Here is a 14,839-nt window from a genome sequence, read left to right on the forward strand (position 1 = left end):
AGATAGCTGATAGTTGGCTGTCATCCCCAGACTGTCATACGGTTGGCATCGGATCCGGGCCACCATATCAAAAGGTCAAAAGTTTGACCGTCTGGGGACACGACTCAACCAGAAGCTATATTTCTCCAGAAAGTTACATATTACTACGATTTGATGTTAGAGACAGATCCAATGTCTCTTTTTCTAGGCCTTCCTGGTAGATACGTTATATTAACAAATTAAAGACTGTACTGTATTCTCACATATGCAACTAGGAAGAATATTTTATTTTAGCGGATAAGTGATAAAGGGCCAACTCTTAAGTGCTGGCATAAGATGCCATTCGATTTAGTGCCTCTGGAATACTTGACATGTATAGTTCACTCAAAATCCAAACAATTTTATCAAGTTTGGTAACCTTATTTGATTTACTTGGACCACAACGTCTCTGCCATTATGTTAAAAGGATTTCCTGAAAGGTCATACTGTTGTGTATTTATTTATGTATTATTTTTATTTAGTCTTTCATGTGTTGAATAATATGTGTATAACTGAGCCATTGTGTGTGGGTTGTTGAGCTGTTTATCTGTCCTTTAACTGAAGATCGACTAATATATTCTTAAAAAATATTTCTTAAAAGAAGAAAGTTACATACTGTTGCTTTAAAGTCACACATGTTCTGCAACCAGTGAGATCTTTGTGCACTTAAAATTTTCAATTTCTGTTTTTCTTTTAGCATATGAATATCACCTGTGACCCAGCATTTGACGGCACATTTTCTATAATAAAACTTCTGAGATGGATCAAGAAATGTGCCACGCCGTGAACATTCCCGGAAAACAGGATCAATCAAGAGTTATTAGAAGTGATCATATGTATCACTTAAGTATCATATACATAAGTTATTTCTATTTATTGTAAATTGTCTAATTTATTCTCTAATTCTTATTTTTGTAGCATTTGTATTTATACCTCAATAAATTATAATGTGACAGTGGATTTGTTGTTCAAGATTCTTATTCAACACCTGTTCACAATGTTCAAGGTATCTGTTCAGTCAACCAGTAACAGCTAAAGAACGAGAGTTTTGAATACAGGAGTGCTTTTTCAAAGATACCCATTACGTTCTGGGTTTAAAGGTTCTCCAACATGTGATTACTGACAAGCTGTTAATGTCTGGTTTGTGTCATTACAACTTCTTTGAAAGCATCAAACATTTGGGAAAATCACTGATTAAATAATGAAACAGGTAAATGCAGCAGAAATGCGAGATAGAACATGGAAAATAATTTAATAAATAAAATATCCAGGGGTTTGGTGGATGTAAACATTTGACATACATTATAATACAAAATAAAAGCCAGTTTGCCTCCACTACAGAACACTGTAAAATGAAATAATCTCCACAAAAACCTCAAACTAGTGCATTATACTAAGGCATACAGTATGTATAGGGTATTTCAATATAAGACAGAGTGTTCTGACATTTGAAAATAAATAAAAAGATGACTTGCTTAGTTTAGCAAATGGCACTAACATAAGAGCTGGCTGGCATGCATGTCCCTATGATTCTGATCTAACGGATGAAGTATTAGCCGCACCTTTCAGTTACATTATGATACTACATACTCTCAACATTAGTGTTAATTTTGTTTCTTTCAATGTTAATGCTTCTATGTATTCAATTGTAAGAAACACTGAAGCTGCAGCTTGTACTAGGTGTAGCAAAGTTTGCTTGAATTTCAGCGAAAATGCAGCCTTAATCAGGATAAAATTGAAATGATATCAAAAAAATATCAGCGTGGGGCCCTTTCAATCAATCATTTGTCACATAGCAGGAAATCCGCAATACACTTAATCTGTGGTGTTCATTGCAAAACAGTCTGAGTGTTAAATACACTAGCAATATTTCAAAACATATGAATACAGTGTCCAGTTCATGTCCTCAATTCCATTTTCAACATACTGTCAAATCTATAACTCAGGCTGTTGGTCACATAACGATGATGTTTCAAGTGAGATAAATTCATGGTAAATTGCTGCTTAATGCTAGAAGTGCTTATGTAAAAGCTCTTAATCTAAACAGAGGCAGATGCCACTGAAATGTGTTCTCAAGCAACATTAAAATGTTGGACGTCCTCAAAGAAGTCATACACAGTAATACAAATAACAGGTCCTCTTGGCCAAGAGGTCTTAATAGGTGCAGCTCATTCACATTTAAAACCTTACCAGCTCTACAGTGTTTTCAGATAATGTTTTAAATTATGTTTAACAATAAATTCTTCAGACTGGACTAATGACTTCTTTCCCTAAAGTAACATAGGAGTTGCAGTTATACGAAGCTCATTTCTTTGCTGTCTTCACTGCAGAAGGGATTCGATCACAGCGTCTGGCTTTGCAGATCTTTTCCTGTGTGGAGATGAGCACGCGATTAATTGTTATCGACAACTTCAGGAAGCTTTCAGTCTCTACATTTCTCAGAATGACAGTGTATCATGATAACAGCAAATACCATAATGCTAACGCTTCATATCAACACGCTATAAATAAACTCAATCATATAGCGAAGCCAAACATCCACAACTAACAACTGTTTCTTCATAGGAGTATTTGATGTAGTCTAAAATACAGATGCACAACTGTGTTGAACCATAAGTTGGAATGGTGAGAGGCTAAAATTTTACCAGCAAGTTAAGTTGCAGATAAGCAGCTAAAAGTGAGAGAAGATTACTCCAGAATCAGGTTTTTGCTCTTCAGACTAGGAGTCACCTTAGGCTACCTCAGCAAACCAGATAAAGATCTGATACAAAAAAAACCTGAGTAGAAATGCAACACAGAAACATTAGATATAACTGCAATCAGATCATTTAAACGCCACAGAGGGTAGTAGAGACATGCTCTAGCCAGATGTGAAAAAGGTGTGTGTGTGATGATGTGTGTGTCTCTTGGAGAGACCGATCCATTAACAACCATCACAAGTGTAATTGCACCAGTGAAAGGTCTGTGGAAGTGGACACTTCCTTGTGATAATGGAAGCCAAACCATGTTGAAATTATGCTGCAATCAGCAATCTCTCACACGATAAGCATATCATGTGACAGGGAGAGAGATCACAGCAGCAGAAAACACCTCTCAATTTCAACGTTATAAGTCAAAACAAAGGCGTTAAAAGTGCTGTTGTAGCATTAATCTTATCCGTGTTCAGCATAACCAATGAATAGTCTGTATGAGGGGGAGATATCAATGACAGAAGACTCACTTGTAGTGAACTCATGTGCATCACACGTGGTATTAGTCAATAGATAATTACTAACTAGCCGGCTAAACTGTGTAAATTACTGTTTTTCCTGCATTTCTTCAAGTTACAAAACAGCTTCAGGTGCATAACTAGGCTGAGGCTGAAGTAGATTTGCACATAACCCTGGGGACACAAGAACGATTTGATCGGAGTTGTAATCTGAGCAACAGAGATGCATATTTGCAGCTGAGTGTAAATGAAAGTGTATTAAATCACATCCGCATGAGAGGTTCTTCGTATGACAAAGGGTTAGACTGACAGAAGAAACGAGTTGTGAGAAACTACACGATACAGCGGTATATCAGTGATGCTCAACAGGATGTTGTTTATCTGTGGTCTGTTTGAAACATAGATTACCTTCGCCCTGTCTTGGGACGGCCACTCTTGCCACTTTTAGATGTTCTGGGTCGCTCTAGTTTCATCAGTGACTGCCGCATGCTCTCCTCTGTGTACGCCAGATACACGTGGGACAGATCCACCTCAAATGGCTACAGGAGGCGTGGACAGAAGAAGAGCAAGGTCAACAATACTTTATAACTGAGGGAGAGAGAAATATTACACAAAAACAAACTCAAGCATGAACAACAAAGTACAAAGAACTTACATCTTTTTCTTTTTTGTCAGGTGCGGGGGTCTGTTTTCTCATGTTGTTGCCAGTGTATGCCACACATTTCTGAAAAACGGAACATAAAAGTACAAAGGCGCACATTACTAAGATGTGGTCTAAAGCTTGCTTTTCATCTTTCAAATCATGTCAATCAAACCACAGTGTGTGCATGAGTCTTGCAAATTGAACTCACCAGCTGCCATTCTCCAATGTCTTCATTCCAGTGCACGTAATTCTCTATCATCTCCTACACAGGGAAACATGGATAAATATAAGCAATGTCACTAATGCAAGGCCAAAAAAACATTTTAAAAAGATTATTTTACTATGGGGATCTCATAATGCAATAATTTCCTTATGTCAGTGGTGGTCTAACGGTTAGAGAATGGAGCTTGTGATAGTGGTTCAATCTCCTGGACCAGTGGAATAAATGAAAGACAGCACTTGCCCCTTCTTGTTACCACCACTAATGTGCCTTTGAGCAAGGCACTAAATAGAAAAAACAGTAACCTAAATAAAGTAAAATATAGCTGGGGACCAAGGCAGTTTTTTTTTGTTGAATGCTGTTTTTTTTGTGTGCACAGATGTGAGAGTACAATACAAGTCATACGTATTGAGCAGAGACAATGCACTGTAAAATCAAGACAGTGGTTGCATAAATGTGCATCCACATACACACCTGGTACTCCTGGGGAATAAAGTTGTCTATGATGAGCATCTGGAGCCGCAGCTCTCGGCTCAGCTGGCGGATGTTCTCCAGAAGGCCCTCAATCTCTCTGTGATGCTCTTGCTGCAAATCTGCCATCTAACAGAATGGACATGAAGACCACAGTGTATGGATGGATCAAGTGGATCAATTTGTTTTCATCCCTTGGTCTATCAAATTGAACTACACACAGATCAAGTTTTTTAACTTATTAGTTTAAAGTGGCAATCTCAAAGATTTTTGGAAGCGGCAATTGCAGGTGCATTTTTGGACCTTACTGCTTCCCAGAGATGATAATCTATCCTGTAAATAAATATCTGTTGGAAAGCTCTCATTAGGAATTAAAAAATTAGCCTACATCAAGTATGTTTATCTTTACTCACTACACCACCCTGTTGCCCTTATGTGGGCATTTAAATGTATAATCTCTCAGAGTGTTACTTTCATGCTTACTTCTGATTTGGCAGCCATCAGCATGGTCCATACTTTCTTCAGCTTCTTGGTCTTTCCTTGAGCTTCCTCCTGCAGGCTTGTGTACTTCTCTTCTATGTCCAGACGTTCTTGCTGTTTAAAGAGGGAGAGTGATCAGTGATTGTGAGTCATGTGGTGCAGAGTTAAAAACAAACTCTTAATTCTGACGTTTGCATCCCTCCAAACCGAAAGTAGACAGCTTTTCTTTGAACAGTGCTTATTGACATTAACACAAAGAAAGTGAGAGAGCGACTAAAAGCATCTAACCATACTTGTCTGACATCAGTGATGCAGCCATATTCCCACTCTATATAGACTTTGTGGTATCTGATGTCATATTTCCTCACCCACTGTGGCATGCGGCAGAGGTGTAGATGGCTGATGTTGCATGAAAGGCGGAAGATGTTACTATTCTTATTTTGGAAGTGTCAAATTGTTCATTGAAGTCTGTACTACAGACACAAGAGACTAAAGCCGCAATACAAACACAAAAGAAAAAAAGAAAGAAAGACAAACTTGTCTCCTGATCATAGGTAAGGAATCAATCGCATAAGTTGAGCAGGTTTATACGTGTTTAAAAAGCCTGCATGTACATGCAAATTTTTGTATAAAAGTGGTATTTGTGAAGTATTTGGAAGTCCGAATGTTTTTTGGGAGGATCCAATTATGCTAACTGTCATCTATCCTTACCTCCTTCTCCTCCAGCTCCTTCCGCAGCTGCTCCGCTCTCCTGCGACGTTCTTCCAGTTCATTGTTGGACTCCTGTAAAAGTTTCTCCTGCTCCTCTGCCTTGGCCAGGAGGTCAACCCCGCCCACAATCACCTTCTTCTCTAAGGCTGACAATTTCTCCAGCAGGAGGTGATGTTCCTGCCTAAGTGATAAAAGTTAGATAAAGTTTCAAATTAGTGGTTACCACACTAGCATGTCCACTAACAATTAAAGAAAACATAAGAGTATTTAATCTGTATCGTCACAAATACTGCATTGATGAAGTTATGGAAAGTAAAAGTATTTTTTGCTTTCATGAACTCACTGGGCTTTAAGAAGGTCCTTCTCCCTCTTCTCCAGCTCTGCCCTTGCCTTGTTCCTCTCCTCCTCTTCCATATCCAGTTTGGCCTCCAAGGCCTTTCTCTCCTCTTCAATCTTTGCCTGCATCTCCACCATCTTGTCGGGGGAAACCTTCTTCCTCCCTTTAGCGAGACACACAGGGAAACGTAGTGTCTTAGATAGGTAGGTTGTTTTAGATGCATCTTCCCAGACAAAGCACTCATCTGTGTATAGGTTAGAATGCTTTAAGTGCAGATTAAGTCATTTTAAGCTATGGTTTTTTATTAGCATTAGTATTATTTAATATGTGCAGTTTTAGTACACACTGAAGTCAAATTTATAGATTGTTTAAAAAGGAACCTCAGTCCTGCCAGTGAGATTCAGGTGCACAAAGTTCAGGAATGCTAATGCACAGTATTAAATAATTATTGTTAGAATAAGCAATTGATGAAAATAAGACAAGCTATATTAAGTGCACGATTCCCCTAATGGCATGGTGGTTATGAGGATGGACAATGTGAAACCTGTGGGTAGCAGCAACGTAAGGACACACAGTGAAATAGCAACCGAAACACATGGCGGCCATCTCAAGAATTAATGCGAGTAGGATTGCTAAAAGACAGTGGGACCACGTATATTCTTACACCAACCTCTTTCTTCTTGAAATAAGAGGTGTAAAGCAAGCCAGACAGGCGGCATTTGCACCAGGAGGAGAAGAGAGAGACAAAGAGCAACACATTACAGAGTGATTTTGAAAGTCTTATGACTCTACAGAATGGAACACCACATACGACACAAGGAGTGGGAGCTCAAAGGAGAATGAGACATTTCTGTTATATCAACAAAATGTCATAGGAGAGGTGAATGGACATGAGGCAACAAATAAAAAAAAAACTAAAAAAAAAACTGACTTCATATAATGACACATGATGCGGGTTAATCGCATCTTTGAGCGCCGGGAGTAACCGAGTATGCACTATAGCCTGGCAGAGGTGTAATCTGAAACTGAAATTGTCGTGCAGAAACAGTTTACTATTTGAAAAGTGTCGCCAATTAGGTCATGCTTGAAAAAAAAAAAAGTAGAAGCAAATTTACTTTTAAATTGTGTCCAACATTTGGATGAATCACTTCAACATTCTCATTTTAACTCAGTTCTAACACATTTTTGTCAACCATGCACACCAGGAACCTTCACAATCATTTTCATGTTAATGTTAATATTTGGGATATACAATTTAATGGGTGTGGTCAGTAGCAGTGGTGGGGGATCGGGGCTGTGAGCCAACAGGAATGGTAGTGACACAGGAAGGAATAAAGCCCCTTTCACACATGCAAGAAATTCAAAAATGCTCTTTGAAAATGTACTCTGGCAATTTGCCTATTGAGGACCTTAAACAATTTGTACGTCAAATAAATTGACAACATTAACAGACAAGGTTGTTTGTTCTTAAAAAAAGATATGCTTCTGTGAAATCTGAGTTAACAATATTCTTCTTCTACCTAGGCTTCACAACACTCTGAAGTTGTTAGTATTAAAATGTTTCATGTTAATAACAGCAGTTTTTACCATCATTTGGAAAAAGATATGTATTATTACAAATGGTGACAGAGAGCGACAGACACCTGCAGTGCTTGAAGTGGGCTGCTACACACTATTACACAACAGCACTACTTCTATATAGAAAGGATGTTAGGAAATCATTTAAATGGGTGGTTAGCGGTTAAGGTACTGAGCCAAGTCACACCCAACTGGGGAACTTTGTTGCATGTTATAAACCATCTCACTTTTCTCTCATTTCCTGTCATTTCTCCACTTTTGTCAATCTGATCCAAGGCCTAATATAAATATATTATATAAATAAATCATTATAGAGCAACTCAAGATTCCACACCCAGATCTGGGCCTGCACCAAATATTAAATACCTCTACCTTTAAATGTCCAACAGAACTTTTAATACCGAATCCCACTCTATCGCTTTCGTAAGTACCTTGACTTGTCCTGGAAGAGATTATTTCACCAAAAAGTTCTTTTTTGTTCCATTCTGATGTAAAGTTCAATAAAAATCAAGAAGGCATGCTGTATTATAATATGAATCATGTGTACCCCTCTTCAGACAGCTGATAACATATATTAAGCCCAAGGATAACAAGACAGTTTAGAAAGGAAATATTACGAATGACTCAAGCTGTGGATGAGACATCAAAGTCATCAGGAAATCCCCCTATGAAAACCACCTACATACACAGCATGAAAAAAAAACACACGCATTAAACAAGTCAGTCAAGTGCCTCTGAACTTTTACCTTGCATCAAAGCTAAATGTTCACACGATATCAACTAAAGGCTGTAAAAGCAACAAACAGCACGCAGGCAAATCAGGAATTAAAGACAATGGAAAATAAACGTTGAAATTAATTTATTAACTAAAACAGTTTGTGGCAGAAAGTGTAAAGTAGACTCCATCATATTTAATTAATGATTAAATTGATAAGAAACATCTCTCTAGGGGCCTCCCAAGCCACCCAAAGCACTGCTTGTGATCAGCAATGAAGTAATGGAGATAAATAGCCGATCAGCCGCAAAGTATGCTTTCTAATCATCTAGATAGCCTGTGCATCAAGAGAATAGATACACTACTCATCCTTGGTGATATGGTTTTTCAACTTGATATCCTGTCAATAATTTTCACCATTAAAGGGAAAAAAAAAAACATGATTTGTCATGACAATGCATGGAATATTCCATGTAAAGAGTGTAAATGTCAAAAACCCTGCCTTGTGTGTGTGTGTAATATGTGATATATATATATATATATATATATATATATATATATATATATATATATATATATATATATATATATATATATATATATATATATATATATATATACACACACACACACACACACACACATCTCTCAAAGCTGCCATCTTACAGGTTCTTTGTGTGAAAAGGGCTTAGGTTTTTGGGCAGGTGGGTTGGTAGAGCAGAGTGCTGCTCCAACTCACTATTCTGAGGTATGTCCTCAGTGGAAGGTGGTACTGAGGAGAAGCAGGCAAACTCTGAGCTATTGCTGCTGCTGTTGCTGCTGCCACTGTCTGGAAAAGGAGTACGCAGTCACAAATAGTTAGAGGGTTAAATGGACCGCTCTAGGAGCCACTGGCTTGATGAGCTTTAAGCAAAATATGTGTGCTTTATTTAACAAAAGAGGGAGCTGTGGGCTCACACATTCAAATTGCAGATACAGCAGCATACCCATACTCAGTGGCTACATGATTTGGTTAATATTAATTCAGGAGTAACCTAACACTATCCGCTGGACAGAATATGGCATCTCATTAGAATTAGTGTCAGCATTGAAACGTATTTAAGGGGAAATGGTCTAAGTGTGAATACAAGGGAAACTCCTGAGTGAGTATAGTGTTGTTTATGGAAGCATGTTAACAAAGAGTAGAACCAACTTCATAGTTATGAGGAACTGAATGCTGACTCATATTAGAAATAACATTCTGAGAAAGAATTACACTAGATATACACAATTTACAGATGTTTATCTATCCATTTACCAAAACGCATTAAAACTGCATGAAAGGGCTCACAAAGATTGCATCAGCAGATTTCAGTCATTTGTTTTATTTCACACTTGAATTTATGTGTGCCTTTATCACAAATTCTTACCTCTTCTTCTCCTGTGGCCCTCTCCTGCCTCCGCACCTTCATCATCCCCTTCATCCATCTCTTCTGATCCGCTGCAATCAGAGCCAGAGATCTCTTCACCTGGAATCACACAAAACATTTGGAAAAGACACATTCAGTATTCAAACAATTATCCAAACCCCATGATAATTTCTTGCTTTCTGGCTCATTACCTTCCACCAGTTTCTTCTTCAGCTCCTCAATCTCCTTCTGAAACTGGCGCAATAGGGCATCCTTAGGGTCCTCATTGATCCTGGCTTTGTTCTTGATGTTTTTAGCTCTATTAGCGTAGCGCAGGGTACTGATGGTCTCATCATAGTTGTAGTCTGCAGGGCCTATATTTGCACACTGCATGTGGGGGGGGGAATATAATTTAAAATGCTTACAAAAAATAACCATTTGCACATTTATAGTTTTTTTTCATGCACACATGCTTCCAGAACTCTTTTTAAATTTCAACTGTACCATCATGGTCTTGGAGTTCCCTCCTAGTGAATCCTGCAGCAGACGGGTTAGTTTAGAGTTCCTGTAGGGCACGTGTGTACTCTTACCATCCACCAAGGCAGAGATAACGTTACCCAGAGTGGACAGAGACAGATTGATCTTTGTGGCTTCCTTTAAACGCTGACCTGTGGCTCCAGTCTTGCCCTGTCTCTCTGAACCCTGTAAGGGAGGGGTCGCAAATTAATTTGTGGTGGGCAGATGACTTGTGGGTGATAAGGCATTTATTCTAGTTACATGCATGATCTTGTTTTCTAAGAAGTAGTGTCTTTACTCAGATAATTCTGTAGTGATATACATACCGCAAGATCAACCAGATGAAGTTTTCCCATGCGTACGTGTTGGTTTCCGTCCACACCTTTCTCACTACATTCAATGGTGATGGTGAAGATTGCATGAGAACGGGAGCTGTGTTCATTCATGTTTGTGGCACCGACAGACCCTAAACAGAGGCAGGCAAAATGACTGTGATTAACTTTAATATTTGAGCTAAAATAAGATGTTATGAAATCATTATCTTTGCACAAAATTTCTTCATGTGGGTTTACCATTTAAATTCACAGGTAAACATTTTGGTGATAACTAAAGATCAATGTTTGATTGCTCCATTCCCCTGTTAATGAGGGTGGTTTGTGCTTACGGTTTTTGTGGCCTAGTGTCATAATTCTGTCCATGTCGTCAGCATTGTTCACAACATAACCAGAAAGGTCTTTGATATACACGCCAACATCTGGTCTTTCTTTCACCTGTAATGGAAAAGTAGACCTTCAGTATGGAAAACTATTGTCAGCATCAAACAGTTAAAATAAGCAAATCTATTTAGTCATCTTCCATCTTCCTTTCCAACAGATATTAAAAGGCAGTTACCAATCACTACACTCCATGTTTTAGTGTTATCATTTTACCTCCAGCCTCTGCATCTGGTCCTTGCCCAACAAGTCCCGAACTTCCTCATTGTAAATCTCCAGGTAGGAAACACGGACCAGAAACCTGTAGAAGTTGAATGTTGATTCAAAGTCAGAGCTAAACGCTAAAATGCAAAACTGTGATCAGAAAACGAAAATAATACCATCTGTCTAAATGACACACATTTTTACGTTCTTTGCCCAACTTTGTATTTATTTCCTCTTATTAACAAATTCTTCTATTAAAAAATAATAATCTTTGAAGTGGTACTTGATTAACAAAGGGCTTCCCTTTAATTTGGAAAAACCTGGGACAGTACATTCAGACGCAACAGTTGCTTCAGTAAGAAACCAAGGCAAATTCTCAATAATAGTGTCAAAATCTGTCCCCGGATTGTTTCATAAATGTGACAGAGCAGCTCCGTCACTAACTGTGGGCAGCCGTATGCACACAGCATATTTACACAATCAGCTCACACTCACCTTGTCCACGCCCATGCAGGCAAAACGGGGGTGAAATCATTTCCACCCTTAAAAACAGTGGGACGGGTCATGTCACCATTAATAAAATGTTTTAGTATTTTAATGCTGATTGTGTGGCCAAATAACTTAATTTGTGTATGGGGAAATGTTTGGAGGACAGGGTAAAATGAGTGTGTAAAACACACTCATGTTTAAACGGCCTGTAGAGGTTTCATGTGCCCATTAATATCGTTAATTGATTAAATCCTGTAAAAGTGTAATTGCCCAGGGGAGGGGCTCCTGGTTTAAAAGAAGGCCATTTTGGCTTGGTATGGCAGTTTTGCCATGGTTACAGAGAAGGTAACAACTGACAGAGAGTATTTCTCAGCTTTTGTTTTGTTTCTTTTTGTACAGTATGTTTGTTATTTTCACTATTGTAAATATTTGCTCTGCTGCATTGTGGAGGTTGGGGTAATTAAAAGGTATTTGTCCTGTATATATTTTTCAACTACGCCATCGTTTTTCCATTTTTATAGGAGTTTAAAGTAGAACTAGGTTACAATAAAGTTGCTTCTGGTCGACTGATGAGTGTATGGAAGGAAAAGACAAGTGTCTCATTTGTTGTGTATACCCAATATCGTTTGCTGACTGACTGCTTTCTTACCTTGTGTCACCCTCTGCCTTAGCAATATGACCAAAAATGTGAGCAAAGGAGTTTGGGATTATCCCTCTGAGTTCTGGCACTGCTCTCACACCCTCCATGGTGAATGTTTTTCCTGTGCCAGTTTGCCCATATGCAAAAATGGTGCCTGAAATTGACAGCAGAACATAAACTCACAAAAAAATAATACAAATCATAGCCGCTGGTTAAAAATGGGAACAGAACATTGTGGAATTGATTGATACAAGGCTATAAAGTGCTTGTTTGAATGTGTGTGTATCAAAATAATGTCACAGTTGATGAACTCATGATGATGCGGATTTTACAGCAGTGGGTTATCAATAAACGTGATGTCACGTTAATTTTACCATTGTATCCCTCTAACACAGAGTCAACAATGGGGCGGGCTGTGAGATTGTAGACATCCAGCTGTTTGCTGTCTGGTCCAAACACAGTGTCAAATGTGAAGGTCTTGGGAGGCTCCTGCGGTGTCTCCAGTTTGTTAACTGTGATGGTCCCACGGATCTCGTCCACCGTGACGGCCTGTCTGTTGCCCATCATCTTCTCTTTCTGGTTGAGGGGACGACATCTCACCACCACCTTCACATTATCATTGACCTCCTGCTTGTCAGGTTTGTCAAGCTTATTGCTCTAAAAAGGGGGAGTGATAAGAGACAGTTACGTCATAGGAATGTAAGCTAATATAAAGTGACAATTAATTTAGCAACCTGCACTTTCAGTTAACCAACATGGACATAAAAGCAAAGCTAGCTGCCGAGAGGTTAACAGTAAATAACACTAAGTGGTCTGTGTGCAGCACGTTTGTTGTAAATGAGGTTTATCGTTGTCAAAAGCTAGCTTGACCGCTATCTGCTAACGTAATGGTTCGGCCGTTTGCTCGGTTGCTATGCAGGTACACGCTAATGTTACTAACGTTGATGATAGCGTTAGTTAGCTCGCTCGCTGACGGGAAACAGCTAGCTCATTTATAAATGCATTTTCTGAAGAGCTCCGTATTGTTCAAACTTCATGTTAATTGATTTATTGTGACTTGTAAAACCCAACGTTGGGGACAGAATGCCATTTCCTTGTATACTGCAGGAACGCCAACTGGTAAGCTAACCGGTTAGCATCACATCGGTGAGGTCGGAGGAAGGGAGGAACCCGACTGCAAACAAAACAAATAATGCAAACAGGCGAGGCGACTTACCGGCATGGCGAGAACGCGGAAAGGCGATTATAGTCTAAGCGTAATGACAATGAAATGTTTGTAAAGCCTTGTTCATTTGACTCTAGTTTATCCGAGGAATTTAAATGCCAGCGCAGTTCCCATAACATCAGAGGCTCACATCCGATAGCTTGTTGTCAGGTCTGGGTCAGGGTGCGCATGCGCGGCAGAGGAAGGTGACGGTGGTCTTCAGCTAACCGCTGCACACATGCATGACGGCATCATTGTGTTTCTGTGTTTGTCAGGGTCAGGGGGCGTACAGAAGCAGAGGCCGGATGATTCAACACATATATACTGTAGCTCGTACTGTATGTAAAGAGGCAGGGAGTGTTGAAGTTGCACAACTCCACTGAATGTCCATCTGACAGACATGTCGGGATTAACCTGCTATAGGGCCCCAGAGAAAAAAAATTAGCTGCTGGGCCCCCATTAAGCCCACACTCCCCCTCTCTCTGTGACATTCCATTGCTGGCATCCATCCTTGCAGTTTGATTATGCACACATTAATTGGCACATAAGGCCCATACTGAAATGTCCTCTATGATCACTGTGGATCACTAACCCTAACCCTAACCCTAAATGCTAAACGGTCTTCAATATATGTGATTTTAGGCAACGTGGTGGACGAATCAAATGTGGTTTACAGAAGATAACGGCAGCGGTAAAGAAAGTGACAGTGACAGTAAGATAATACTTGACCGCACAGCTGAAACCCAAGTACCACATTTACAGCATGTCAGTCAGCCAAGTTATATCAGTATCCAATATCAATGCCTTAAAATATGACAATAAAAGAAACAACTGAAGGATTAATGTAAACAGTGTTGACTAAAGTACACCAAGCTTACCTCTATAAGTTAAGTTAAACTGTCCTGTATACTTTTATTTCACACCAACTCAAATACCACCCATGTCAATTTCCTCCATCAGGAGCTGCTACAGGGTAATGAGAGAAAAAACCTAATTTAGTAGTCATTTAGTAGCCTGATTTGTAGCAACCCAAACTGCACAATGTCCAAGAGGAAAAACTGAGGACTTACTAGAAAATACAGCGAGCAGCACTGTACTGTAAGACAATATCTGGCTATTTTGGCTATGTAGCCATCAGTGCACATAATGTAATATATTCTGATTTGACAGGGTATGATCACATTATCATCTAATGAACAGTAAGAGTTTGCCTGCACATGTTGTAGGCAGTTGCTTAGCCTTAAAATATACTGAACATATAGATCCTGAATTTAAAATGTTGCCATTATTTTGCACCAGAATCA

At 39.0% G+C, this 14,839-nt stretch overlaps 1 protein-coding gene across 5 annotated transcripts; it reads right to left on the minus strand.

Moving 5' to 3' along the window:
• Window positions 1-1,244: 1,244 nt before the first annotated feature.
• On the minus strand, window positions 1,245-13,735 carry kif3a (kinesin family member 3A). Of its 5 annotated transcripts, none has more exons than XM_030396741.1 (19): window positions 13,548-13,735; window positions 12,706-12,988; window positions 12,341-12,485; window positions 11,215-11,299; window positions 10,950-11,055; window positions 10,612-10,751; window positions 10,274-10,471; window positions 9,982-10,156; window positions 9,791-9,889; window positions 9,121-9,210; window positions 6,759-6,764; window positions 6,095-6,251; window positions 5,752-5,932; window positions 5,044-5,154; window positions 4,564-4,689; window positions 4,078-4,131; window positions 3,882-3,950; window positions 3,635-3,765; window positions 1,245-2,388 (listed from the first exon to the last, which is right to left on the minus strand). In XM_030396741.1, exons 1-19 carry the CDS (start codon window positions 13,551-13,553, stop codon window positions 2,340-2,342), a joined length of 2,211 nt encoding a protein of 736 aa, XP_030252601.1. In that variant the 5' UTR covers window positions 13,554-13,735; the 3' UTR covers window positions 1,245-2,339. The 5 variants fall into 5 exon arrangements, with proteins under 5 accessions (XP_030252601.1, XP_030252600.1, XP_030252603.1 ...); XM_030396740.1 differs by having other exon boundaries at window positions 6,759-6,767; XM_030396743.1 differs by lacking the exon at window positions 9,121-9,210.
• Between the last annotated feature and the right edge of the window lie 1,104 nt (window positions 13,736-14,839).

This window comes from Sparus aurata, chromosome 18 (genome assembly GCF_900880675.1).
Source record: "Sparus aurata chromosome 18, fSpaAur1.1, whole genome shotgun sequence".
NCBI lineage: Eukaryota > Metazoa > Chordata > Actinopteri > Spariformes > Sparidae > Sparus > Sparus aurata.